The 27,674-nt window shown below is 42.5% G+C and overlaps 1 protein-coding gene across 3 annotated transcripts in view; it reads right to left on the bottom strand.

Annotated features, from left to right (window-relative positions):
* Positions 1–27,674, bottom strand: part of kat2a (K(lysine) acetyltransferase 2A) — a 75,619-nt gene that overhangs the window by 18,406 nt on the left and 29,539 nt on the right. For all 3 annotated transcript variants that reach the window (XM_039739283.1, XM_039739282.1, XM_039739281.1), the window contains exons 6-14: positions 25,148–25,339; positions 23,311–23,417; positions 21,370–21,483; positions 16,065–16,201; positions 9,618–9,826; positions 9,388–9,514; positions 9,186–9,296; positions 5,860–6,003; positions 3,949–4,063 (exon numbers count right to left, since the gene is read on the bottom strand). In XM_039739283.1, the coding sequence (XP_039595217.1) occupies positions 3,949–4,063; positions 5,860–6,003; positions 9,186–9,296; positions 9,388–9,514; positions 9,618–9,826; positions 16,065–16,201; positions 21,370–21,483; positions 23,311–23,417; positions 25,148–25,339 (1,256 nt within the window). The remainder of the gene's footprint in view (positions 1–3,948; positions 4,064–5,859; positions 6,004–9,185; positions 9,297–9,387; positions 9,515–9,617; positions 9,827–16,064; positions 16,202–21,369; positions 21,484–23,310; positions 23,418–25,147; positions 25,340–27,674) is intronic.

The raw sequence follows: 27,674 nt of genomic DNA, 5'->3' as shown, positions 1-27,674 counted from the left end.
AACACTTCCTTCTGCAAAGAGTGGTGAGAATCTGCAACAAACTACCAAGACATGAAGCTGAAGACCACCTCATCCTGATACCTCTAAGAAGTACCACCTACGTGGGATACTGGGACGGCTTAGCTATTAGCTAAGCAAACAGGCTTAATGGGTTGAATGGCATTTGTCAAATTTCTCTTTATCTATAGGCAGATAGCTACCTACAAATTATCTTATAAATGGTCCTTGGGGCTGTAGCACCAAATTGCTGCACATTTGTGGGTAACGCATGTAAAAAGAGGATAGTAGGCGTCTGAGAAAAGAACAAGATATCAGCATGGCTCGTAGAATATTGCACTTTCAATTTGTTTTTTTTTCTCAGCAATAATTTGAATAACATCTGCGGTAGGATTGACGGAGGGGGATTACATCAGGGATCGGTGCCGAGCCCTTTCTTATACCCAATGGTGATGGACAGGTTGACAGACGAGATTAGACAGGAGTCCCCGTGGACTGTGATGTTTGCTGAAGACATTGTGATCTGGAGAGGTGGAGATCTGCTCTGGAGAGGAGAAGAATGAAGGTCAGTAGGACCACCACGACAGAATACATGTGTGTGAATGAGAGGGAGGTCAGTGGAATGGTGAGAACGCAGGGAGTGGAGTTGGTGAAGGTGGAGGAGTTTAAATACTTGGGATCAGCAGTACAGAGTAACAGGGAGTGTGGAAGAGAAGTGAAGAAGAGAGTGCAGGCAGGGTGGAGAGGAGTGTCAGGAGTGATTTGTGACAGACAGTTATCAGCAAGAGTGAAAGGGAAGGTCTACAGGATGGTAGTGAGACCAGCTGTGTTATATGGGCTGGAGACGGTGGCACTGACCAGAAAGCAGGAGACAGAGCTGGAGGTGGCAGAGTAAAAGATGTTAAGATTTGCATTGGGTGTGAGGAGGATGGACAGGATTAGAAATGAGGACATTAGAGGGTCAACTCCGGTTGGACAGTTGGGAGACAAAGTCAGAGAGGTGAGATTGAGTTGGTTGGGACATGTGCAGAGGAGAGATGCTGGAGATATTGTGAGAAAGGTGCTAAGGATAGAGCAGCCAGGTAAGGGGAACAGAGGAAAGCCTAAGAGGAAGGCTTACAGATGTGGTGACAGAGGACACGCAGGTGATGGGGGTGACAGAGCAAGATGCAGAGGACAGGAACATTTGGAAGATAATCTGCTGTGGTGACACCTAATGGGAGCAGCTGAAAAGACGAAGAAGAATTTGGATAACATTTACTTTATTGATTATACAAGACCTAACTTGTTAGACGCAGCCGAGCAATCACGCAGCTGGCGTGCACAAAGCCATTATTGTGTAGCTGGTGTGCACAAAGAATTTTCTGTTCCAGGCACCGACTGCAAGGCAAGTCAAATAGATATTATGGAAACACTTGAGTTTAGGTACTGCAAAAATGCATCTGTTACTCATTTAATTTTAAGTAACAAGACCTTAGAGTATCTTCTTTTGGTCTTTATAACCCTTATTCAATATCAGTAGACAGGTTATTCATCTCTGTGCAGTGTGACATATTGACCTGGTGGTAAAATGACTTGTTAATATGAAGGATTCACAGGTTTTATACTAAATGTGTCAGATCAAGACAAGTGTGTCTTCAGTTAAGCCACCTCGGAGCACTCCAATGTGACATTTTGGTAGTCGGTCACGTTGCAGAGATGACTCAACACTTTAACTGATGCTTTGAAAGTGTAATGAAGACCCACAGAAGGGTTTGTTATAGTCTTGGTAGATAATAGTAAACAGTGGTGTGAAAAACTATTTGCTCCGTTCCTGATTTCTTATTCTTTTGCATGTTTGTCACACAAAATGTTTCTGATCATCAAACACATTTAACCATTAGTCAAATATAACACAAGTAAACACAAAATGCAGTTTTTAAATGATGGATTTTACTATTTAGGGAGAAAAAAAAATCCAAACCTACATGGCCCTGTGTGAAAAAGTAATTGCCCCCTGAACCTAATAACTTTTTGGGCCACCCTTAGCAGCAATAACTGCAATCAAACGTTTGCGATAACTTGCAATGAGTCTTTTACAGAGCTCTGGAGGAATTTTGGCCCACTCATCTTTGCAGAATTGTTGTAATTCAGCTTTATTTGAGGGTTTTCTAGCATGAAGCGCCTTTTTAAGGTCATGCCATAGCATCTCAATTGGACTCAGGTTAGGACTTTGACTAGGCCACTCCAAAGTCTTCATTTTGTTTTTCTTCAGCCATTCAGAGGTGGATTTGCTGGTGTGTTTTGGGTCATTGTGGTTCGCTGGAGTCCCAAAGCTTTAGAAATGGCTTTATAACCTTTACCAGACTGATAGATCTCAATCACTTCTGTTCTCATTTGTTCCTGAATTTCTTTGGATCTTGGCATGATGTCTAGCTTTTGAGGTGCTTTTGGTCTACTTCTCTGTGTCAGGCAGCTCCTATTGAAGTGATTTCTTGATTGAAACAGGTGTGGCAGTAATCAGGCCTGGGGGTGGCTACGGAAATTGAACTCAGGTGTGATGCACCACAGTTAGGTGATTTTTTAACAAGGGGGCAATTACTTTTTCACACAGGGCCATGTAGGTTTGGATTTTTTCTCCCTAAATAATAAAACCATCATTTAAAAACTGCATTTTGTGTTTACTTGTGTTATATTTGACTAATGGTTAAATGTGTGTGATGATCAGAAACATTTTGTGTGACAAACATGCAAAAGATTAAGAAATCAGGAAGGGGGCAAATAGTTTTTCACACCACTGTAGATGCAATTTTTGCCGTACCCAAACTAAAGTGTTACTGATTAAATTTTTTTAAAGAAATAAATTGTGAGTTTTGCACAATACCAAAATGCATTTAATTAGCATATTAACACAACACCCTGATTTTACATTAGTCAATTTATTCCCAATGCCAGTTTTCACTGTGCCAGTCAACATGTTCAATAATGGGTTTCATTATAACAGCTAAACAGGAGTTGGGTTGGAGTGAATATGCTGGTCCTCCACAACAGTCTAAAGAGTCCTAAAGTAGCTGGATATCTTTTGGCTCAGTTTATATCTCTATTGTTTGGTAGCCAAAAAAAAAATAATCAAAGCAATTATAATAAGAAAGGCAGAAGCAGTCTATTAAATTAGCACCACTAACTGGTTATTCAGAAATGAAAACCTGCAGTTACTGTGGCCCTTCAGGGTCCGAGTTTGACACACCTGCTTTAAAGCCTTTAGTTCAATATGAACCACAGGCGTGAGAGAGCTGGATAAAACAGAGGGTGCATTTGAGCCATCGGGAAACACATAGCCAAAATTTATATTAAAAAAAAAAAAATTCTTATCAACAATACTATGAGACAAAAAGGAAATGGACCAAGAAGAAATAAAAAAATTAATGTAGGAAATTAAGAGAGACTCAACCTTAGCTGCCCCCAGGGTCTGCATCATCGGCTCTTACCTGGGGTGACTAGTGGACTTAGCCACCTTTACGCACTAATAAACTCTTCTCTTTCACCACTTCTGGCCTCTGTTCCTCCTGCCAGTTGAGCTCCTGCCACACGCTTATAACTTGACACTGGCAGCAGGGGCTTCAAAGTCCCAAGAATTGTTTGTTTCTGGGGTCAGCAGCAGCAGCATCTGGACCTCCAAGAGCTCCCCATAGGGACCCCAAGTCCTTAAACAGAGTCACCCATCCATTAAGGAGGTTGCCCTTCCACTGCTGCCACCACTCAGCCCAAGGTCTCCTGGTTCATTACCAAATGATCCCGTCCCCCACCACTTTCCTTTCTTTATCTAATTCTCACTCTGGGACTCCATCCATAATTGGAAGATATAGTGGGGTCCTTTGTCAAAGGTGGTCCAAGTGTCACTGACAAGCCCACAATTGCTTCCCCTAATGACTTGGACCACCTTCACCAGGACACCGAAAGCCGAACACTCACTTATGCCAGGTATGCTCTCCACGGGAATCTGCCGCACACCTTCCTTGAAGCACGTCAATCCTGGGTACACCTTCCGAATCTGACTTTGCTTCCTCTCGATAAGCTTTTTGATGATCTAGAAATAAAGAGAGACAACAAATTAAAAAGAAATAAATATAAATCTGTGAATCCCTGTGCAGTGTTTGTCCAGGTAGATTGAGAGGTCTGTTGGGAAGCATTGTGGAATAGCAGTTAAGGTAATGGACGTCACCACGCTGACAGCTCAAGTCCAACCTCTGACTCACTGTAAAAAACTGCAAAAAAATGAAGAGGATTTTGCCATAGTTGTCAGAAAAAAAAAAAATACGACAGGATGTCTGACCTATCGATGATGCGGGACAAATCTTTTTTAATGGCCGTGTGATGGACAGCCATTGCCACTACCTGGCTGGGACGCCAGCAGAGTGGAAGGACCAGGGGAAAACGCATTGTTGAGGCAATACCTCCCCTGGGACACTAGAGGGCAGCCCTCCTAGCTGGCTGTGGCATCACAGATTCCCACAGGGCATGCTGGGAACTGGAGTTTGGTGAAGCCCTGTTGGGTTCCGTGGGGGCCGCCGGGGGAGCTGCAGAGACCTGTAGAGGACCTCCAGCGCACCTGGGAATGATTCCAGGTAATAGTGATGAGCCACCTGAAACACTCCCAGGACCTGAATCAGAGGAGCTGCCTCACTCCACTGGGTGGCCAGAGTCGGGAGGAAGGAGTGGAGGCGGATGGACTGGCAACAAGGCAGGGAATGGACTGTATATTGCAGGTGTTGAGTGAACCTGTGTCCTGCCTGTCTGTGTCTGGGGGTTAGGGTGGCAGTACACCCCCTGGTGGCTTAAACCATTTTGAGGTTGTTTGCTAATCATTCAGCATTAGCCACCATTTATGCCCACTGTACTAGAAAAACATGAGATTAAGGTTATAACATATCCAACATTACTACAATTTTCAACTAAAAAAAGCACAGAGAGTCTCCATTATTTTTTTTTTTACCTTTTGCACACACTACCTGGCATTTTTAATCCTTGAAAACTGAGACTTTTGAAAATGCTCTGCAGTGCTGTGCATTTCAGAAATTGACGGTCAGCGTTGGCAGGTGAAAACGCGCTCTGATTGGTACCTACTTATCAGTCGGCCTTTTCCTCGATTGGATCCCACTCATCACAATGTCTCAATCCTTGAATGGTCACCCTTCATGAAAGAAAGCCAGATTCTAACATGGTGGACGGGTGCCTTCCATGGCGCTTGCTGCGTTGCTAACCTCTATACATCTCGATTTTTGTATTTTATTTTGCATTCACCAGTGATGTCTGCACATGTAAATGCAAGCTAAAGATGAATGTCTCACATGAAGGACACGTCCTCCTCCCATTTCTGCCAATGTCCACATACCCAGTACAAGCAAACGTCTCTGTCATTTGCGTTTTTAGTTGCTTTGGTATGGACGGTAGTCTTACCTAAACAATGTGAAAACGCTAGTGGGGAAGGGGGTTGCTTTTTTTTTTTTTTTTTTAATGAAAATAGTGAAGTGTGTAGGCAACCTAAAATGTTTTTCTAAGCCATTACTCTACATAAAATGGGATAATTAACAGGCATTCAAGTTTCAGAGTGATGACCATTCAGGAGACACAATGACGGACTACGCACTTCTTAACCGGGTTTGCGTTTCACAGAGCCCCCGAAGTGCCAGGGCTGTCTTAACATCATTATAGGTCCCCTACCCAAGCCCCCAAAAAACACCCCCTGGGCAAAGCAGTGCACTGGGGCCCCTACCTACAAAACCATTCAGCAAGTCACAACATACATAGATTAGCATGTGGGGCCCCAGCGTGCCCATGCATTAAGATGTCCCTGCCAAGTGCTCTACTGGTGTGCCACCTTACCTCCTTCTGCTTCTTGATGATGTGCGATAGCTCAGTGTAGGGTATCCTGGGGTTCAGCTCACATTCCATGAGTGTAGCCCCTTCATAATCCTTAATATAACCCAAGTAGCGACTTTTGGGGACTTTGATGTCTTTAGAAAAGCCCTGTGAACAGAAGCACAATCATTGTTGTTCATTAACTTCACTGTAGCCCACTTAGTGTATATTTAAAAAAAAAAAAAAAAATGATGACCACCTTTTAAAGAGAAAGCAGCACAAACCACAATAACGTTCTACTTATCAGTTCTTCAAAACACTTTGCCCGTTCTACCTCATGGTTGACACCTTAAAGTAGTACAGATGAAAACTGCAGAACGAACAGAATCAGGACATTGGTTGTGAGAAACACACAATGACGCCAGATATTAGTAACGTGTCATGCACTGCTACCACCCCGGGATGAATTAAAAGCTCCAAAGCACCAAAACTGAGGAAAGAGGGGTGCACTTTGTGTACAATTGAGAAGAAGAAGCTGTAAACCACCATTGCCTAAGAGTACTATGGGTAACACACAGTCTTGGCAAAAAAAAAACAAAAAACTGAATGAACGGAGGGCATCTGTGTAACACTCACATGAGTACCGTGAAACTCTGAGACCTGGTTTAAGAACGCCAACTCGGATGCAAATATTAAAATAGATGTATTTGTATGTGAAGAGCAAGACAGGAGCTCAGCTTCTGGTAAGCAGAGGTGGCACAGTCTGCCTATACGTTAATAAAAGGTGGTGCAAGAGGGCATCTGCACTCCGAATACTGAACTACCCGCTGTCAGACTCTGCACATACTATCTACCCCGTGAGTTTAATCAAACTTTTGTTACAGCAGTTTATGTACCGCAGCATGCTAATGTGGGAGCTGCAGCTGAAATGATTTTGAAACTGTCCACAAACTGAAAACTAAATCACAAGGCCCATTCAAGCTCATGATGGGTAATTTCAATCTGTACAAACTGGAATCGGTAATGCCACATTATTATCAATATGTGAATGCTGATACTAGACAAATGTTATGGCTACCTACATATCACATCACAGAAGAGCCACGGGTGCGACTAACCACGGTGTTGTTCACTTACTACCTAAATACAAGCAGAAACTGAAACAAGAAAACAGCAGCCATACAGAAAACACAGAACTGGTGTAGGAAGAGAGTAGCGGAACGGCACAAGTGCTTCTCCTACACTGTCTGAGATGTACTGAAAATCTTAGACACACTTATACTGTTGGCGCATATATACAATTCTGGAAATCTAAATATGGCAGCAATATTACGGGGATGGAGGTCAGTATAACTAAAGTGGAGAAATCTCGGCGGCAGACCATAACCATTATGGCACTGTGGCTAGGTGGCACATTAGAGTGGCTTCTGAATATCTGCTTAAAGCAGCTCTCTCCAGTTTTACCATTTGTTGCACTTGAGTGGTCAACCAAACCTAACTCACGTATACATGAAGCAGAGTGATGTCGGCAACAGTGAAGCGCGATTGTGAACTGGCCAGTCTCGTTTAGTTTTCTGAACTTGTTTTGGCACCTTTGGTGTACCTTTTCCTTTGTTAATTTCATAAATCATCATTTAGTTTTATTTTAAAATACAGACTTGTTTGGGTATTTTTCTTTTTTTAACTTTGTATCTTTTGTATTATTTCTGTGCTGAATTCTTTTCCATATTCAATAAATAATAAATAGGTCTGTTTGTTCTTTGGGCCAGGGGTTCTGAGCAAATTCTTAAGCCTCAGGCCTTTGCGTGAAGGTAGGCCTCAGGTCATCTTGGTAGTATTCAGGATTTTTGTTGCTTTTAGGCCTGTATGACAACAGTGACTAGCACTTGAGTCCTTTTGGTAAAAGTTTTTCCGTAGAGCTGGGGGCAGTCCCTATACATGGGATCATGAACACTGGGATTGGTGTCTGGTGTTTTTTAAGGGAAGTCCTCGATGGAAGCTAGCAATCCATCCATGTTGTTTCTGACACAAAGAATTCAATTCTGTATAACAGCTGTCCTAACCCACATATACAAGTAACAGCTGGCTAACCAGAGTGATGTCGGCAACAGTGAAGCGCGATTGTGAACTGGCCAGTCTCGCTTAGTTTTGTGAACTTGTTTCGGTACCTTTGGTGTACTTTATCCTTTGTTAATTTCAGAAATTATGTGAGGAGTATGGACAGGATTAGAAATGAGTACATTAGAGGGTCAGCTCATAAAGATAAGTTCCATATCTTTCTATCCTCTACATCTTGTTTTGTTACACCTGTCACTTGCATGTCCTCTCTCACCATATCCATAAACCTTCTCTTAGGCCTTCCTCTTTTCCTCTTCCCTGGAAGCTCTATACTAAGCATCCTTCTCCCAGTATACCCAGCATCCCTCCTCTGCACACGTCCAAACCAACACAATCTCGCCTCTTTGACTTTGTCTCCCAACCGTCCAACTTGAGCTGGCCCTCTAATGTCCTGATTTCTAATCCTGTCCATCCTCATCACACTCAGTGCAAATCTTAGCATCTTTAACTCTGCCACCTCCAGCTCAGTCTCCTGCTTTCTGGTCAGTGCCACCGTCACCAACCCATGTAAAATAGCTGGTCTCACTACCGTCCTGTAGACCTTCCCTTTCACTTTTGCTGATACCCGTCTGTCACAAATCACTCCTGACACTCCTCTCCACCCATTCCACCCTGCCTGCACTCTTTTTCACTTCTCTTCCACAATCCTCATTACTCTGTACTGGTGATCCCAAGTATTTAAACTTCACCAACTCTACTCCTTGCATCCTCACCATTCCACTGACCTCCCTCTCATTCACACATGTATTCTGTCTTGTTTCTACTGACCTTCATTCCTCTCCTCTCTAGAGCAGATCTCCACCTCTCCAGGGTCTCCTCAACCTGCTCCCTACTCTCACTTCAGATGACAATGCCATCAGCAAACATCACAATCCACGGGGACTCCTGTCTTATCTCATCCGTCAACATGTCCATCACCATTGTAAATAAGAAAGGGCCAGAGACGATCCCTGATGTAATGCCACCTCTGACCTCACCACGCTCACACTTTCCTCGTACATATCCTGTGCAACTCTTACATATTTCTCTGCCACTTCCTCAAACAATACCACAACTCCCACAAAAATGTATGATTTTATTTTATTCATTTTTTTAACTTGTACACAACTGGGTAGTCTAATTATGGTTCCCTGAAACCATACATTAAATTAAATGGATTTGGAAAATAAATACATAGGAATAGGAGTAATACCCTATTGCATAAAAAAGGGCATCGCCCACTGGGTACGTACCTGTTTCTTGAAGTACCCAATGGCATACTCATCTGCATAGGTAAGAAAGTACAGAATGTTGTGCTTGATGTGGTACTCCTTCAAATGGTTCATCAGATGTGTGCCATATCCCTGAAACCAAAGGTAAAGACACATCGTGAACTCTCTGCTTGCAGCTCCGCATCCTACCGGCACCCTCGACACTGCATCCAAAATGACTCACCTTGACCTGTTCGTTTGAAGTGACCGCACAGAAGACTATCTCGGTGAAGCCCTGCGAAGGAAACATCCGGAAGCATATCCCGCCAATCACCCGGCCATCTTTAATCAGAGCCAAAGTCTTGTGCTTCCTGCAAAGAGCATCCAAGGTTATTCTGAGAAAGTAGACACACAGCGCCAACATCTGGAGCAGGCGTTCTGCGATGGTCCTAATCCTGCTTATGTTGTACTCACGGGTCAAAAACCAGCCTGGTGATGTACTCCTTGGGCATTCTGGGAAGTTGGTGCGAGAAGACGTTCTGCAGGCCGACAAGCCACATCAAGATCTTTTTGTTGGACTTCTGGGACAGAGAGTTCCCAATGACATGAAATTCAATGATGCCTCTTCGTTCTTCCAGTCTGGCAGTTTCATCCCGTGCAGCGTTTGCAGATAGCAAGCTTGTCTGAAAAAATAATAAAGCCGAGACATTAGGAGCACACTGTGCTACACTGGGGAAGATCAAGTGGCCAGCTGGTCTTAATCAATCACATTTCTGACTTTATCACCAACTACAGGAATGTGGATACATATACAGGTATACAGGAAAACGCAATTATCTGTCTGTCACTGTCTCCATTAACTGTCCCAGGCGTGCGGTCAGGGGAAATCATTGCACTCACCAGTGCTTACCTATCCTTACGGCTTTACAGTACACTGTGAGCTGTGCACACTGGAAAAACTCTCCCTTGTGCTAGCATGTAGTGTTCTTCACCAGCAAAATTACAGAGTCAGTTATGTACCTTCATTTTTAATAGCGTTTGGTAGCTTTTCTCTTTTGTTACAATTAATCTACTATACACTGTTATGGCCGATAAACGTACGTGTGTGGTGTTGGAATTGTCACAAAAAATTGAACTTATTGTATGGAATGATTGCAATAAAATGAATAAAATTTCAAAAACAAAAAAAAGAAATTATTAAAACGTTTGTGAAGCTGTGAAAGTACTTCAAGTATTGCTTCAATTTACAGAGTAGGAAGAACAATGGTGAACGATATTAAGTGCGATGCCGGCAAAATTGAAAAATATGTTGAAAATGGAAACCACTGACGGTAATGTTATTCTGTATTAATGTTCATGTTCTTCCGCATTGTAATTTTCTTTAAAAATTCTGTTATGCCAGTAACGGCATACTGCACGATATCGTGCAGTGAATACACTTGACTTCCTCTTTCTCTGTACGTTTAGCACTCGTTTACTCAGAGGTTGATGCGCTTGCTGCTTCCTAAAGGGCTCTTTTATTCTCCACCCTAGCGGCCCGCTTCTTCTGCTCTTTCGTTGGCATCTTCTCGCATTAAAACTGATTAAGTCAATGTTTGTATTTCAGTTACTTAGTAAGTTTTCCTTAATTTTTCACTTCTTCAATCTGACTCGAGAATGATTTAAGATATAAAGAGGTAGAGGAAGTGACGGCGAAGGTGGTAGGGAATGAGAATGGCACCCCTATGCATGCGCCACACAGCCGAGAGTCGATTTTAAAATAAAATAAAAATAAAAAAAGAGGAATAACCTTGGAGGTAAAACGTCACCCTGAATGCGGATAGTAGACGTCACGCAGTATAAGTGTACCAAATTTCAGGTGAATAGTTCAAACGGTTTGCGAGCTACAAGTGATTTAAAATCCTGGACAGAGAAACGGACAGCCATGGTTGCGTATTATATAAGGAGATTGTTTTATTGCAGGCAGCTTGTGATGCACTGTTGGGGAGCAGAAAGGGTGGAATGAATGCAGCAACTGCTGGGACTGGGGGAGGGGCTTCTGCTCTGTAAGGGGAGGACACGCCTCTTAGGAGATGATTGACAGGTGAAGTGAGGAGGAAAAGGAAGGTGTGGCGGAAGGAAGGTTTGAGTAGCAGGAGTGTTTGCGGCATAGAGAAAGACAGAAAGCGAGTGGCAGGAGATAAACTGATTGGGAAGGAAAGCTTTGTTTTATTGTTTTGGAGGGGAGCTCCGTAACCCAGATAAGAGTATAAGGTCAGGGCACGATTTGTTACAGAATGCGACTCCAAGTAAAACTTGGGAAAACTCCAGTACATCTGAGTTGTGTTTGCTTATTACACTGGTTTTTACAATATTATATAAATTAATTTTGTTAATACTAGATTTTGTTTTGCTGCGGTGGGTTGGTGCCCTGCCCAGGATTGGCTCCTGCCTTGCACCCTGTGTTGGCTGGGATTGGCTCCAGCAGACCCCCGTGACCCTATTCGGATTCAGCGGGTTAGAAAATGGATGGATGGATGGAAATAAATAGGACTATTCGCTACACTAAGCTACTGTATATTGTATACAGTATGTACTGTATATAATTTTTAAAGTAGCTGTTCTGTTATCCGTCTTTTCTCTTATCCTTTGGTCCCGAACCCCAATGGATAATCAAAAGATTTTACTGTAGTAGGAGTAGGCCTATTGTAAAAAAGTACTTAACAGTATAAATAAAAATTCTTGACAGTTTTGGCAGATAACGGCAGAATGATTAATTGTGCACACGAGTGTCTTTCAATCTTTAAAATGATGCTTAATGCTCTGCTACTCACACAGACTCAACAGTAGGTACAAAGGCCTTGGTTTTTGACCTGTGAACTGTAGGAGCTGTAGGAGCTTCTACACACGGGTACACGTGTGCCTTTCTAAGTGATGCCTGGTCAATTCAGTTTGCCACAGGTGGTCTCCAATCAAGTTCTACACACATCAAGTAGAACTGGAGCAAACAGGGTGTACCCAAGCGTAGCAAAGAGTCTCAATACTTCTATGAATGCAAGCTTTTACTTTTTAATTATAAATAAATCTGCAAACAATTCTGAAAACATGCCTTCACTTGGTCATTATAGGATACCGAGGGTAACAATGGGTAAAAATGGCAAATGTATCCATTTAAAATGAAATTACAAACCAATAAAGTTTGCAGAAATTGAAGGGGGTCTGGATACTTTCTGTATTTACCTCACAGGCGTGAACAGATGAAAATGAAATGGCTTCTTTCTCCTTCACGCCAATGCCCAGCAAACAAAGGGCAAGATGTGGCTTTGTCCTTTCCTACATTCCACATTACTGACTTTAAACATGCACACATTGGTCAAACCAGCTTAAAGAAATTACTCCATCCAGAAATGTTTGTTTTTATGTCACTAACAGAATGTAGTTCATAGAGGTGACTGGAAAAAATTTTTATCTTATTTTTTAATGGAGAATGAAGAAAATAAAATGATATAATAGAAGCCTATACCATACGATGGTAAACAATATCAAAAATGTCCATGGGGAAAAAAATAATCTCACATCACTCGTGTCGTATATCCCACAAGTCAGTTGTCCAGTTGCTGGCTCAGAAAATGCAAAACGCGCATTTTGTTTTTTGCTAAATACTGTTAAAATCAGCACACATCATAACTAGGAAACACAAGTCAAGTGGGACTGAGTTTTTGAACTGAAGATCCGTCTCCCTCCGTCATTCGCTGGTCAAGTGTCCTGTCTTCCACAGCACAGGGACCATCAGGCTTGAGCACAGAATATAGGACTCCAGAAATGGATTCAGGTTAGCAGTATAAAGCCATCCTACTTCTAGCATTTAAGCTTGGAGTAGGGAGACCAGCTGTTATCAAGGGTTTCAAATGGTGGGTGGACAATGCACTGACTGCACAGGGTGACTGCAATATTTTAATATTCAAATTTGAAGAAGTCGTCTGGTATGTTTCAATCGGAGTTTATTTTTGCCAGTTTTCATATTCTTATGTACTAAGTCAAAACCGGTGGCACTCAAGGACTCCCCGAAGACACACAGTACCGAAGGTGTCCAGTCTTCGTCTCAGGTCACTGGATAGCGTCCATGTCTCACAAATAGGAAGCACCAGGACTCTACAGACATGGACCTTCATCCTTTTGCTGATATCAGGAGCGCCACAGACCCCTTTGCAGCGACCTCATGACCCCCAATGCTCTCCCAATTCCGTCTACTGACTTCATAAGAAGAGTCACCAGAGACATGAATGTCAATGCCGAGGTAAGTAAACCTCTCAACGACGTCAACACTCTCTCCGCAGACAGACACACTGCTGATGGCCGTCATTAAAGTCCTGGATGTTGGTTTTTTTATCAGGACACCCAGACCCCTCATTCAATCTCTCGAGAGCCCCGATCACAGCCTCCATTGACTCCGTGAAGTGCACAGCATCGTCAGCAAAGTCTCTCAAATGTGCCTTTGCCCTTGCTTTCTCATTTGCCTTCTTGCTTTTCTTTAGATCTTGCGTGAGCTCAGCGAACATCACCTGAAGTTTAGACATTTCAATTGTGCTTTCCTGTACTGTAGGTGAAGCGGCAGGCTCTTCTGTAGCCGGTGTCCCCGCTATTCCCGGCTCGCGTGGAGTAATTGAAGCCGCGGACTGCACGGCCTTTTCCCGTTTCAGGTGTTCTTCTCCGATCGGCGAGCTATCAAGATCTGCACTCACGATCGTACATTCGCTCCCCTTTTCACTCTCGGCCGGCGACGATGTAGCGGACCGTGGTCCCGAGGAGTCTGTACTTTCGCCAATCTGATCCAGGTCTGTCTCTGAAAGGCCGTATCTTGAACTAGGGCTTGCTGATTTTAGCTTGGGTGCAGCTTTAGTTTTCGATTCTTTCAGACCCCCTTTCTTGTTAGCCATGTTTACAGTGGTGTGAAAAACTATTTGCCCCCTTCCTGATTTCTTATTCTTTTGCATGTTTGTCACACAAAATGTTTCTGATCATCAAACACATTTAACCATTAGTCAAATATAACACAAGTAAACACAAAATGCAGTTTTTAAATGATGGTTTTTATTATTTAGGGAGAAAAAAAAAATCCAAACCTACATGGCCCTGTGTGAAAAAGTAATTGCCCCCTGAACCTAATAACTGGTTGGGCCACCCTTAGCAGCAATAACTGCAATCAAGCGTTTGCGATAACTTGCAATGAGTCTTTACAGCTCTGGAGGAATTTTGGCCCACTCATCTTTGCAGAATTGTTGTAATTCAGCTTTATTTGAGGGTTTTCTAGCATGAAGCGCCTTTTTAAGGTCATGCCATAGCATCTCAATTGGATTCAGGTCAGGACTTTGACTAGGCCACTCCAAAGTCTTCATTTTGGTTTTTTTTCAGCCATTCAGAGGTGGATTTGCTGGTGTGTTTTGGGTCATTGTCCTGTTGCAGCACCCAAGATCGCTTCAGCTTGAGTTGACGAACAGATGGCCGGACATTCTCCTTCAGGATTTTTGGTAGACAGTAGAATTCATGGTTCCATCTATCACAGCAAGCCTTCCAGGTCCTGAAGCAGCAAAACAACCCCAGACCATCACACTACCACCACCATATTTTACTGTTGGTATGATGTTCTTTTTGAAATGCTGTGTTCCTTTTACGCCAGATGTAACGGACATTTGCCTTCCAAAAGTTCAACTTTTGTCTCATCAGTCCACAAGGTATTTTCCCAAAAGTCTTGGCAATCATTGAGATGTTTCTTTACAAAATTGAGACGAGTCCTAATGTTCTTTTTGCTTAACAGTGGTTTGCATCTTGGAAATCTGTCCTGCAGGCCGTTTTTGCCCAGTCTCTTTCTTATGGTGGAGTCGTGAACACTGACCTTAATTGAGGCAAGTGAGGCCTACAGTTCTTTAGACGTTGTCCTGGGGTCTTTTGTGACCTCTCGGATGAGTCGTCTCTGCGCTCTTGGGGTCATTTTGGTCAGCCGGCCACTCCTGGGAAGGTTCACCACTGTTCCATGTTTTTGCCATTTGTGGATAATGGCTCTCACTGTGGTTCGCTGGAGTCCCAAAGCTTTAGAAATGGCTTTATAACCTTCACCAGACTGATAGATCTCAATTACTTCTGTTCTCATTTGTTCCTGAAGTTCTTTGGATCTTGGCATGATGTCTAGCTTTTGAGGTGCTTTTGGTCTACTTCTCTGTGTCAGGCAGCTCCTATTTAAGTGATTTCTTGATTGAAACAGGTGTGGCAGTAATCAGGCCTGGGGGTGGCTACGGAAATTGAACTCAGGTGTGATACACCACAGTTAGGTGATTTTTTAACAAGGGGGCAATTACTTTTTCACACAGGGCCATGTAGGTTAGGATTTTTTTTCTCCCTAAATAATAAAAACCATCATTTAAAAACTGCATTTTGTGTTAACTTGTGTTATATTTGACTAATGGTTAAATGTGTTTGATGATCAGAAATATTTTGTGTGACAAACATGCAAAAGAATAAGAAATCAGGAAGGGGGCAAATAGTTTTTCTCACCACTGTATATATGCTTACATATACTGTAGCAGTCTCTTTGGGTTGAATAGATACAGGATATCTCAGGATAATAAGTAAATAATATGAAAAATAACACTGCTGCTAGCGGAGCTCCACTTCAGACGTCCATCTCTCGCATCGGACGAGACCAACCAGATGTCAAAGATCAGACAGATCAGATGCCTCACAGCTGTTGGACCTCAAGACCCTGCCCCACACCCAGTCCTATACTACAGATTTATAAAAATTTGCACTGCATTGATGCTGACCACCAAGCAATGGGGTTGTATAAGAACAAACTGAATTAAACACAGAGTGAAACGACAGCTTCAGCACTGCACTGCTTGCTTTTTCATATTTTCTACTCTCACAACAGGCAGCAATTTCACAAACCTCTGGACCCAACATTGCAGCAGGGTCAGTAATGGTCATTAAGACTTCGTCCACCAACTCCATTGGGATATCTCCGAGTACACGAATTCTTTTGGCGTCCTCCAGGGTCAAAGATTCCTGTAATTTTCTTTTTTCACCTTAAAAATAAAAAAAAAAAAAAAATGAAAATGGTGATAAACAAAGCACACGACGAGACCCGAAGGTAATGGTGGCCGTGCTTTCTTTTGTTCCTACTATCACTGCTATCAAGGAAGAGACATATTAAGAGGTTATTATGCTTGGTTATTATTTGGGCCTTTTGTTCAACTGAAAAATGTAATCTCAATTAACTGCACAATTAAAATTTGTAATCAAAAATAACTGCATATTAATTGAAAACTTGATGAATCTCGATTTTATTAAATTGAATGAAAAAGGTTTTGACAGCTGGATGGACATACAGCAGGGAATACAAGTGTTGAACACGTCAACGGTTTTCTCAGTAAATATACTTCTAATGGGGCTGTTGACATTAAAATTTTCCCCAAATGTCGTTAGCAACACATACAAAAAAAATCAAAACCAGTAAGTCCATAAATTATGTGTAATAAAGTGGAATGACACAGGGAATAAGTATTGAACACGCTTACTGAAATGTACTCAATACTCGGTAGGACTAGGGTGTTGTACCGTGTTAGCCATAATGAATGGAGTGAGAAGTCAAGCAAAATGACCCCTTTGATTGGCGAACTAAAAAGATTACAATATGCAGGCTTTCGAGGAAAGTCAGGCCCCTTCTTCAGGCGAGATGTCATTTTGGAATTCACTGCACCTCACGAAGGGTCCCGAGTTTCTCTGAAAGCCTGCTGCATATTGTAATCTTTTTAGTCCGCCAATCAAAGGGGTCATTTTGCTCGACGTTTCACTTAATACTTTGTAGAAAAAGCCTTTGTTGGTAATGCCAGCTTCAAGACGCCTCCCGTATGGAGAAACGAGTCGCACGCATTGCTCAGGTGTGATTCTTCTACACAAACGGTCTTCAAATCTTGAAGGTTCCGGGGTCCTCTTCTATAATCTCTGATCTTCAGTTCTTTCCATAGATTTTCAATTAGATTCAAGTCGGGTGATTGACTTGGCCGTTCTAACAGCTTTATTTTCTTTATTCTCTGAAACCAATTGAGAGTTTCCTTGGCTGTGTGTTTGGGATCCTTGTGTCTTGCTGAAATGGCCCCCCTCATTTCATCTTCAGCATCCTGGTAGATGGCCTCAGATTCTTATCAAGAATGTCCCGCTCCATTTCTCCACTCATCCTTCTTTCAATTCTATGAAGTTTGCCAGCCCCACACCATGATGTGCCCACCTCCAAATGTCACTGTTGGTGGGGTGTTTTTGGGGTGATGTGCAGTGCCATTTCTCCTCCAAACATGGTGTGTGCAATGACATCAATTTTGGTTTCATCTGACCAGACTCCATCCTCCCAGCAATTCACTGGCTTGTCCGCATGTTGTGCAGCAAACTTTAAATGAGCTTCGACGTGCTCTTCCTTCAGCAGCGGACTCTTGTGTGGTGAGCGTCCATAGAGGCCATGGCGGTGGAGTGCATTACTCACTGGACCTGCTAATTCCAGGTCTTTCTGAAGCTCTCGGCGAGTGGTCCTTGGCTCTTGGACGACTCTTCTGATTATTCTTTTAACAGAAATCTTGCGAGGAGCACCTGGTCGTGACCGGTTTATGGCGACATGATGTTCTTTCCACTTCCGGATTTTGGTGCCAACGGTGCTCACTGGAACATTCAGAAATACGCCTGTGACCAATGCCATCAGGATGTTTGGCAACAATAAGCTCTCTGCTTTTACCCATCATGAGATGCTTCTTGTGTGACACCCTGGAAATGAGAAACCTTTTTATAGGCCATCAATTAGGACTAAACCTGCTGATATTCATTGCACTGACGGGGGGTATCAGGATTGCTTTCTGAATACTGACAGATGTCAGCTGCTTTCTTGGCTTTCCAGGCCTTGTTGCACCTCCTTTTCTTCACGTGTTCAATCACATCTGAGCAATGCTTACGACTCGTTTCTTCATACAGGAGGCATCTTGAAGCTGTCATTACCAACAAAGGCTTTTCTTATGTATTTAAGTATTAAATAAATTTCGATAAGTGTGTTCTATACTTATTCCCCGTGTCATCCCACTTTATTACACATAACTTCATTTATGGACTCATTGGTTTGGATTTCTTTGTATGTGTGGATTACTTGGGTTGTGACCGACACCTGATGAAAATTTCATGTCAATAGTTCCATTAGAAATAAAACGTTGACGCGTTCAATACTTATTTTTCCCCGCTATAAATAAAAGAGTATTGATGAATGGTGGTACTGTGGTGGGTGCTGCTTTGTCACCATAGTCACAGATCACAGTGACAAGGCTGGGAATTGAACACAACTGCAGTTTTTCTTCTGGTGCTCTGCTGTACCCCCAAATCCTGCTGTGGTGAAGGTGTTTAACCAATTGGAAAGAATGAAATATCTTGGTATAAGCGAATGTGTGTCAGATCGTGCCTAGTGAACAGCAAAGTCTGTAATAAAAGATTCACTTATTGGACAGTTGGCATTGGGTTTGTGTTTACACTATGGGTCAGAGGTCTGGTGATGGCATTTTAGGACAGCCTCTGAATGTCACGGCCCATGATGTTTTATGGTCATTACACACATTGCCGGTCACCAGACATACTGTATCATCAAGTCCCACCTACAGGTGTACAGTCATGTGACAAACTATGTACACCCCATGATTGTTTTGCTGCTTCAGCATAGTTGGACAAGATTTGATTTGCTTCTCACAGTATTTTTAGATAAAGGCAATATAACAAGGGCGGCATGGTGGCACAGTGGGTAGCACTGCTGCCTCACAGTCAGGAGACCCAGGTTTGTTTGGCAATAATGGATACAATGAGGCTATTAGAAAAACTGGATACATCAGGATTAAAAGTCAAGACGGAGGTAAAAAACTTAGGGGTAATTGTTGACTGTAATCTGAATTTTAAATGGCATATTCATCAGATCACTAGGACAGCATTTTTTCACCTAAGAAACATAAGTAAAGTTAGACCTCTTATATCTGTAAAAGATGCTGAGAAATTAGTTCACGCATTTGTTTTCAGTCGACTAGATTACTGTAACGCACTCCTCTCAGGACTACCCAAAAAAGACATAAATCGTTTACTAGTACAGAATGCAGCTGCTAGAATCCTAACTGGGAAAAGAAAATCCGAACACATTTCTCCAGTTTTGATGTCACTTCACTGGCTACCTGTGTCATTCAGGATTGACTTTAAATTTCTACTTATGGTTTATAAAGCCTTAAATAATCTGCTCCATCTTATATATCGGAATGTCTGACACCTTATATTCCAAATCGTAACCTCAGATCCTCAAATGAGTGTCTCCTTAGAATTCCAAGAACAAAACTTAAAAGAAGTGGTGAGGCAGGCAGGCGGCCTTCTGCTGCTATGCACCTAAAATCTGGAATAGCCTGCCAGTAGGAATTCACCAGGCTGATACAGTAGAGCACTTTAACACACTGCTGAAAACACTGCTTTTTTTGGGAGTTTTTCCTTGTCTTCTCAGAGAGTCAAGGCTGGGGGGCTGTCAAAAGGCAGGGCCTGTTAAAGCCCATTGCAGCACTTCCTGTGTGATTTTGGGCTATACAAAAATAAACTGTATTGTATTGTATTGTATTGTACATTACTGTAACATGGCCTTCTCATAACTTCACTTTAACTTAATCCCGATACTCGGTATGTTCAATTCATCATAATAATTATTCATGGTGGCACTAAAATCCATACTGACCCCTACTCTCTCTTCTGTTTCTTTTTCCGGTTTCTTTGTGGTGGCGGCCTGCGCCACCACCACCTACTCAAAGCATCATGATGCACCAACAATGATGGATGGATTGATTAAAAGGCAGAAGTCTACGTGACCATCATCATCATCAAGTCCTTCTGTGAGAACCCTAAATCCAAAGAGGACTGTTTCACTTATGTTAGGTAGAATGCCTAGAGGGGACTGGGTGGTCTCATGGTCTGGAATCCCTACAGATTTAATTTTTTTCTCCAGCCGTCTGGAGTTTTTTTTTTTTGTTTTTTCTGTCCCCCCTGGCCATTGGACCTTACTCTTATTCTATGTTAATTAATGTTGACTTACTTTGTTTTCTTATTGTGTCTTTTATTTTTATATTCTTTATTATGTAAAGCACTTTGAGCTACTGTTTGTATGAAAATGTGCTATAGAAATAAAAGTTGTTGTTGTTTCTCAGGTCCTGCCTTCCGTGGACTTTGCATGTTCTCCCCGTGTCTGCGTGGGTTTCCTCCCACAGACCAAAGACATGCAGGTCAGGTGTATTGGCAATCCTAAATTGTCCCTGGTGTGTGTGTGTGTGTGTGCCCTGCAGTGGGCTGGTGCCCTGCCCAGGGTTTGTTTCCTGCCTTGCGCTCTGTGTTGGCTGGGATTGGCTCCAGCAGACCCCCATGGCCCTGTAGTTAGGATATAGTGGGTTGAATAATAGATGGATGGATGATATAACAAAATAAATAAATAAATCAGACCACATTTACATTTAAATAAACACAAATCAGAATTTTGCATGTGCATAAAGTAAGTGCACCCCTCCGTTTATCACTACTTGAAATATCTCAAAATAGAATCGGGTGCAAATAATCAGAACATCAATAGAGGAGATCTCATCTGAACCTGTCCTCTTATTTAAACCTCGGACATTTGAGTCTGGTTTGCTCTTTGTTGTTAAAAGGGTGTCTTATCACCAGGCCCAGATGGAAAGAGCTCTCTGAGGCCAAAGGAGAGAAGGTTCTAGATGCCTAGGGACGGAATTTAAAAAGACTGGCAAACAACTGGATATCACCCATTGCACTACAAGTGGAGAAGATTTCAAACAACTGCCAACTTGTCCCAGCCAGGCTGCCCTTAAAACAGCAGAGCACAAGATGCCGAACAAAGTCACTGTGAACTCAAAAGATTTCATCAAGGGACCTCCAGGAAGCTCCTTCCACTGTTGATGTCAAGTCTGCGTTATTAGTTTACCATTAAACAAGGCCCTATCCACCTGCCTGGGCTAACTGCTTAAGGGCAGAGGGGCACTATGGTGTTTGTGCAGAAAATGACTTCATTCTTGCCATTCGTAAGCATGTAAGAACAGCACGCATAAAAAAAATAATACTTAACAATAAGTTGTCAAAAACACCCACCATGATAATTTTCCAAGTTGTGGTCACAAATTCCCCTGGGAATAAAACAAACCCTTACCAGGCATGGGATCTGAAGAACCAGTTTCTAATGTGTTTGGGGTCAAGGAGGAGCTGCTGCCAGGAGTTTTGGTGAAGGCCGGTGCATTGGGAGCGGCTGCTGGACCACTGACGGCTGAAAGGATACAATAATAAAAAGATTAGCAAAAGGAAATAAAACCACATAACACTAGACTTAGAGACCATTAGCTGGGCCTCCCCAGAGCGGCTCCTGGCCATCCTTCGGGATTAAAGCTCGCTACGCTCAAACCACCATTTGTTGGCCTGCCTCATGGTCTCATTTCCCTCAGTGTAGTCACACTGCGCCTCTTTACCCAGGTATTCTCCACTTTTTGCATAACATTTCTCATGTGCAATGGAAAAAAACATTTTTTTTTTTCAAAACTGAGTTTTTCTTAGTGTTTGGAGTTATTAGGCCTTTCCTGATGGGTAGCACTGCTGCCTCGCAGTTAGGAGACCTGGGTTCGCTTCCCAGGTCCTCCCTGCGTGGAGTCTGCATGTTCTCCCCATGTCTGCTTGGGTTTCCTCCCATAGTCCAAAGACCTACAGATTAGGTGCATTGGCGATTCTAAATTGTCCCTAGTGTGTGCTTGGTGTGTGTGTGTGTGTTTGCCCTGCGGTGGGCTGGCGTCTTGCCCAGGGTTTGTTTCCTGCCTTACACCCTGTGTTGGCTGGGATTGGCTCCAGCAGACCCCCGTGACCCTGTAGTAAGGATATAGAGGGTTGGATAATGGATGGATGGATGGATGGATGGGCCTTTCCTGATGTTATAAGGTAGTGGTGATGGCCAAATATGTCTTCATTCTGGTCACAGCACGATGCAAAAGCAAGTAGGTACACAGTATGTCACATACTGCAAGACAAAAACTTAACTTCAATAACCAATGAGGAAAGACCACCTACCAATGAAAATGTTGGATTACGATCACGTGATTTAAATGCTGCGACTGTGGGATTTAAATGGCAGATGTTGTTGGCTTGTGAAAAAAGAAAAAAAAAAAAAAAAGGAAAAACGGAAATCTAGAGCTCATGAATTACAGGGGCGACATCATTTTCTCGATTTGCCAGAACTTACTCTCCAGTACTCACTCTCTCAGTCACCTCCAGTTTAGCCAGCAAGGTATCCTCAACATAGTCTATAGCAGGGGTTCCCAAACTTTTCAGCTCACGACCCCCAAAATAACCGTGCCAGTGACTCGTGACCCCCACTATCCTCGGAAGTGGTTAAAATATACAAATGTTGCGCGCAATGGTGCACATGCGCCAATAGGCCTATCCAAACATGAGCATGACAACACGAAAGAACACAATGGTCTAACAACCACATAATTTTTTTTAATAGTAATTTACTCATTTGTTTATGGATGTCCTCTTTATGCACACTCCGGTGTGTTTCCGTACCCGAGGACGATGGGCTTTCTGACGGTGGTGCTTCTCCGCTGGAGTATCTGCGTTGTCACTGGTCGATATTAACCAACGTTTCATTTCAACAAAAATAATAACCTAAGCATAAAGAGATGAAAATTACCTACACATGTCGGAATGTTTAACATGGTGCTGTAAATTGATCTGCTGCAACTGACGCCATTGATGTGTCGTTAAACTGTCGTAATCACCTCAGGGGTCGCGATCGAATGGAAAGAAATTCGAAAGGCTGATGGCTTTTTAATTTGCATGTTTTTTTTTTAAATGTAACTATTAACTACTAGTTTTTATCTTTTGTTAGTTATGGATAAAATGTTATTTCTAAAAAATTAAATTAATTCATTTCTAAAAAGTTTTTAAAAAGTATTTGATTTCTTGGAAATCATCTCGCATCCCCCCCCAATGTCTCACGACCACCCCTACTTTGGGAACCACTGGTCTATAGGATAGCAGGATGGACTCCCCTGGTCAATGTTGCTGAGCAAATGGAAAAATCTGGTAACAGGTTAGCACTCACCTGGTTGAGGAACAAGCTGAGAGCCCTCAGTAGCCGGCACTGTGAAATCGGACTCCCAGATCGGAGAGTTTTCTCCGTAAATCTCCTCCTCCAGCATGGACAGAAACCTAAATGGAAGAGACACAGTATGGATAATTCAATATAACCCGCACTGGAGATTTCAGGTTTAGAACATGGGAAGCAATAAACCTCAGCTGCCAATGGGGCACCATTAGCTACGTGAGCACGTCAATGCAGAAAGTCAGAAGGTAGGGGATTGGTGGAAGATGGAAGGTATACAGCAAGGGGTCCTCAATCACAGTCCTGGAGGGCCGCAGTGGCAGCAGGTTTTTGTTCTAACCCGGTTGCTTAATTAGAAAGTAATTCTTGCCAATAATTTAATTTCATGGCTTGTTAGTACTTTAACTCTGCTATGTCAGCTCATTCTCATATCCTTGATTTTCTTCCCCTTTCTAAGGATATCATCGCAATGATTTGAAGGCTAAAATGGAGGAGTAATTCTCAGTGCTTCACTTTTCTCGCTTCACTTTCCTTCCAAGTATTTAAGTAAACCCAATAATGCCCGATAAATACGCACAGGTGTTAGGGCTGATAGGGCGGAGTGGTGGCCCTGAGGCTAAAGATCTGCGCTGGTATCCCGAAGGTTGCCGGTTCCAATCCCTGTCACTGACAAAAGAGATCCTACTCTGCTGGGCCCTTGAGCAAGGCCCTTAACCTTCAATTGCTCCAGGGGTGCTGTGCAATGGCTGACCCTGCGCTCTGACCCAAAGAGGTATGCAAAAACTTAAATTCCTAATGCGAGAAATTGTATAAGGTGAAATAAATAGATAGATAGAAATGAAAGGCACTATATAATAGATAGATAGATAGATAGATAGATAGATAGATAGATAGATACTTTATTAATCCCAAGGGGAAATTCACATAAAGAACAAAAAAAAACAGCTAAATGGAGAAATGCTGGTCTCTTTTGTCATTTGTATGTTATTGCTAATTAGAAGCAATTAAAAACCAAGAATAGAGCTGTTTAAGACTAAAATAAGCAGTAAGGGTTCAAAATCTTAACTCTTTGAGGGCTGAATATTTTTTTCCAAAAAACATATTTTCTGAAAGCAATGGTTTCATCCAGAAATCAACGTAAAACGTCTGTTGCTGCATGCTGCGGCTGCCAGTTTGCCAAGAATGTGCGGCAGGCTTGCTGCCAGGCTGTCTTTGTGTGGCGGTAGCAGCGGCCACGGTTGCAGTGCATTGCATTGCAATCTGGTTTCTACCTCTGATCATTGTTAAGTGGCAGTCCTCCTGGTGAACAAGTGCCATAGGTGTGTCAGCTACATGAACCTGTTCAGCACCACGATTAGCTGGGGACCAGTAAGCTGAAGCTGGAACCTCACATTTGTTTTCGGTCAATCGTATCAAAATCGGAGTCCGACAAGTCATAGTCCAGTTCAGAGATAATAGACAAAACTTTGTCCACGGAGTATTTTGCTTTACCCATTCGCTTTGATCTCTCACCATTATGTCAGTGACATTTTTGCTGTTGTTTGCACTTTGCTACTCACATGAGTGCCGGAAATCTCGGTCAAACCAATGAAGCTAATTTTCCTTCTAGCAAGGAGAGTCCAACTAAAACATAACAGTTGGTTTTGTCACAGATTACAGTTGATTACCGTTGTCAACTCCTCCTTTTGACAAAAGTTGACATCAGCCCTGAAAGAGTTAATAAGTGAGACCACTAAAGTGAAGCAGAAGTGTTTCTCATTAAGTAATTGGGGTGAAGCAAAAACCTGCAGCCCTCCAGGATGGCGATTGAGGACCCCTGATATACAGTATAACTCACTTGGGGAAGTGCGTGAGGATAAGGGTGCGCTTTTCTGGGACCAGCTTGTCCTTCTCCACCCTGAACTTCTCCAGGAGCTGCCGACGTGTAACAGTGAAGATGGACTTGAGGAGGCTTCGACCAAAGACCTGGGTGGTCTCATAGCGGGGGAGGCTGTCGCAGCTCTGAGGGACGTGGCAGTAACACAACCATCTGGAAATTGTGACACGGGGAAATAAAAAGATACAGGAGAAGTCACCAACATTCACAAATAAATACCAACAAGGGCCAGATAATGGAAGAAAGACGGGGAAGGCGATCACCTCCTCCAGGGCAAAGTCAAATTTCCATAAGGCAGGGATACCCAAATTGATAAGGAAAGAAATCAAAAACAAGTATTTACAAAATGTAATTACAGCCTTTTATATTGTGTTTGCTTTCAGGAGATTTTCCTGTTCTGTTTAATTTATCAACATTTGGTAGGCCATCACTCTGCTACACACACTTTAGTTTTTTTCAGTTATCTATTCCTTCACATAACAGTTTGACAAGGTATGCAAGTATGTCTAGTCGCATGAATCACACAGTGCATACGAGATATTTTCCTTTACGCGAGGGTTTTACTGAGTTGGTAAATAACTATGTACGTTCCCTACCTTCACATCAGTCAGTTACAGTGGTGTGAAAAACTATTTGCCCCCTTCCTGATTTCGTATTCTTTTGCATGTTTGTCACACAAAATGTTTCTGATCATCAAACACATTTAACCATTAGTCAAATATAACACAAGTAAACACAAAATGCAGTTTTTAAATGATGGTTTTTATTATTTAGGGAGAAAAAAAAATCCAAACCTACATGGCCCTGTGTGAAAAAGTAATTGCCCCCTGAACCTAATAACTGGTTGGGCCACCCTTAGCAGCAATAACTGCAATCAAGCGTTTGCGATAACTTGCAATGAGTCTTTTACAGCGCTCTGGAGGAATTTTGGCCCACTCATCTTTGCAGAATTGTTGTAATTCAGCTTTATTTGAGGGTTTTCTAGCATGAAGCGCCTTTTTAAGGTCATGCCATAGCATCTCAATTGGATTCAGGTCAGGACTTTGACTAGTCCACTCCAAAGTCTTCATTTTGTTTTTCTTCAGCCATTCAGAGGTGGATTTGCTGGTGTGTTTTGGGTCATTGTCCTGTTGCAGCACCAAGATCGCTTCAGCTTGAGTTGACGAACAGATGGCGGACATTCTCCTTCAGGACTTTTGGTAGACAGTAGAATTCATGTTTCCATCTATCACAGCAAGCCTTCCAGGTCCTGAAGCAGCAAAACAACCCCAGACCATCACACTACCACCACCATATTTTACTGTTGGTATGATGTTCTTTTTCTGAAATGCTGTGTTCCTTTTCGCCAGATGTAGCGGGACATTTGCCTTCCAAAAGTTCAACTTTTGTCTCATCAGTCCACAAGGTATTTTCCCAAAAGTCTTGGCAATCATTGAGATGTTTCTTAGCAAAATTGAGACGAGTCCTAATGTTCTTTTTGCTTAACAGTGGTTTCGTCTTGGAAATCTGCCATGCAGGCCGTTTTGCCCAGTCTCTTTCTTATGGTGGAGTCGTGAACACTGACCTTAATTGAGGCAAGTGAGGCCTGCAGTTCTTTAGACGTTGTCCTGGGGTCTTTTGTGACCTCTCGGATGAGTCGTCTCTGCGCTCTTGGGGTAATTTGGGTCGGCCGGCCACTCCTGGGAAGGTTCACCACTGTTCCATGTTTTTGCCATATGTGGATAATGGCTCTCACTGTGGTTCTCTGGAGTCCCAAAGCTTTAGAAATGGCTTTATAACCTTTACCAGACTGATAGATCTCAATTACTTCTGTTCTCATTTGTTCCTGAATTTCTTTGGATCTTGGCATGATGTCTAGCTTTTGAGGTGCTTTTGGTCTACTTCTCTGTGTCAGGCAGCTCCTATTTAAGTGATTTCTTGATTGAAAAGGTGTGGCAGTAATCAGGCCTGGGGGTGGCTACGGAAATTGAACTCAGGTGTGATACACCACAGTTAGGTGATTTTTTTAACAAGGGGGCAATTACTTTTTCACACAGGGCCATGTAGGTTTGGATTTTTTTTCTCCGTAAATAATAAAAACCATCATTTAAAAACTGCATTTTGTGTTTACTTGTGTTATATTTGACTAATGGTTAAATGTGTTTGATGATCAGAAACATTTTGTGTGACAAACATGCAAAAGAATAAGAAATCAGGAAGGGGGCAAATAGTTTTTCACACCACTGTACTAAAAACATTCTAGAACCTATCAGGTCTCAGTGTGGGTAGTCATGTTGAGCAAATCCTAACGAACAAATGCATTATAAAGTAAACATCAGCACAGAAAAATTAATTTGCATTAAAGGAACATGGGGGAGGACAGAAAGCTTTAGATTCGTCGAAAATTTCAATCTCTGGATCTGTACGTTGCGCCCCAGGAACCAACATACCCAAACTCTTCTCTAATATTTCAGTCAATACTTACTGCTCTGATGCTGACCCTTCTGAT

The sequence above is a fragment of the Polypterus senegalus genome, chromosome 17 (genome assembly GCF_016835505.1).
Source record: "Polypterus senegalus isolate Bchr_013 chromosome 17, ASM1683550v1, whole genome shotgun sequence".
NCBI classification, from domain to species: domain Eukaryota; kingdom Metazoa; phylum Chordata; class Cladistia; order Polypteriformes; family Polypteridae; genus Polypterus; species Polypterus senegalus.
Note: the sequence above shows the minus strand (reverse complement) of the source record. Positions and strands in the feature narration are given on the sequence as shown.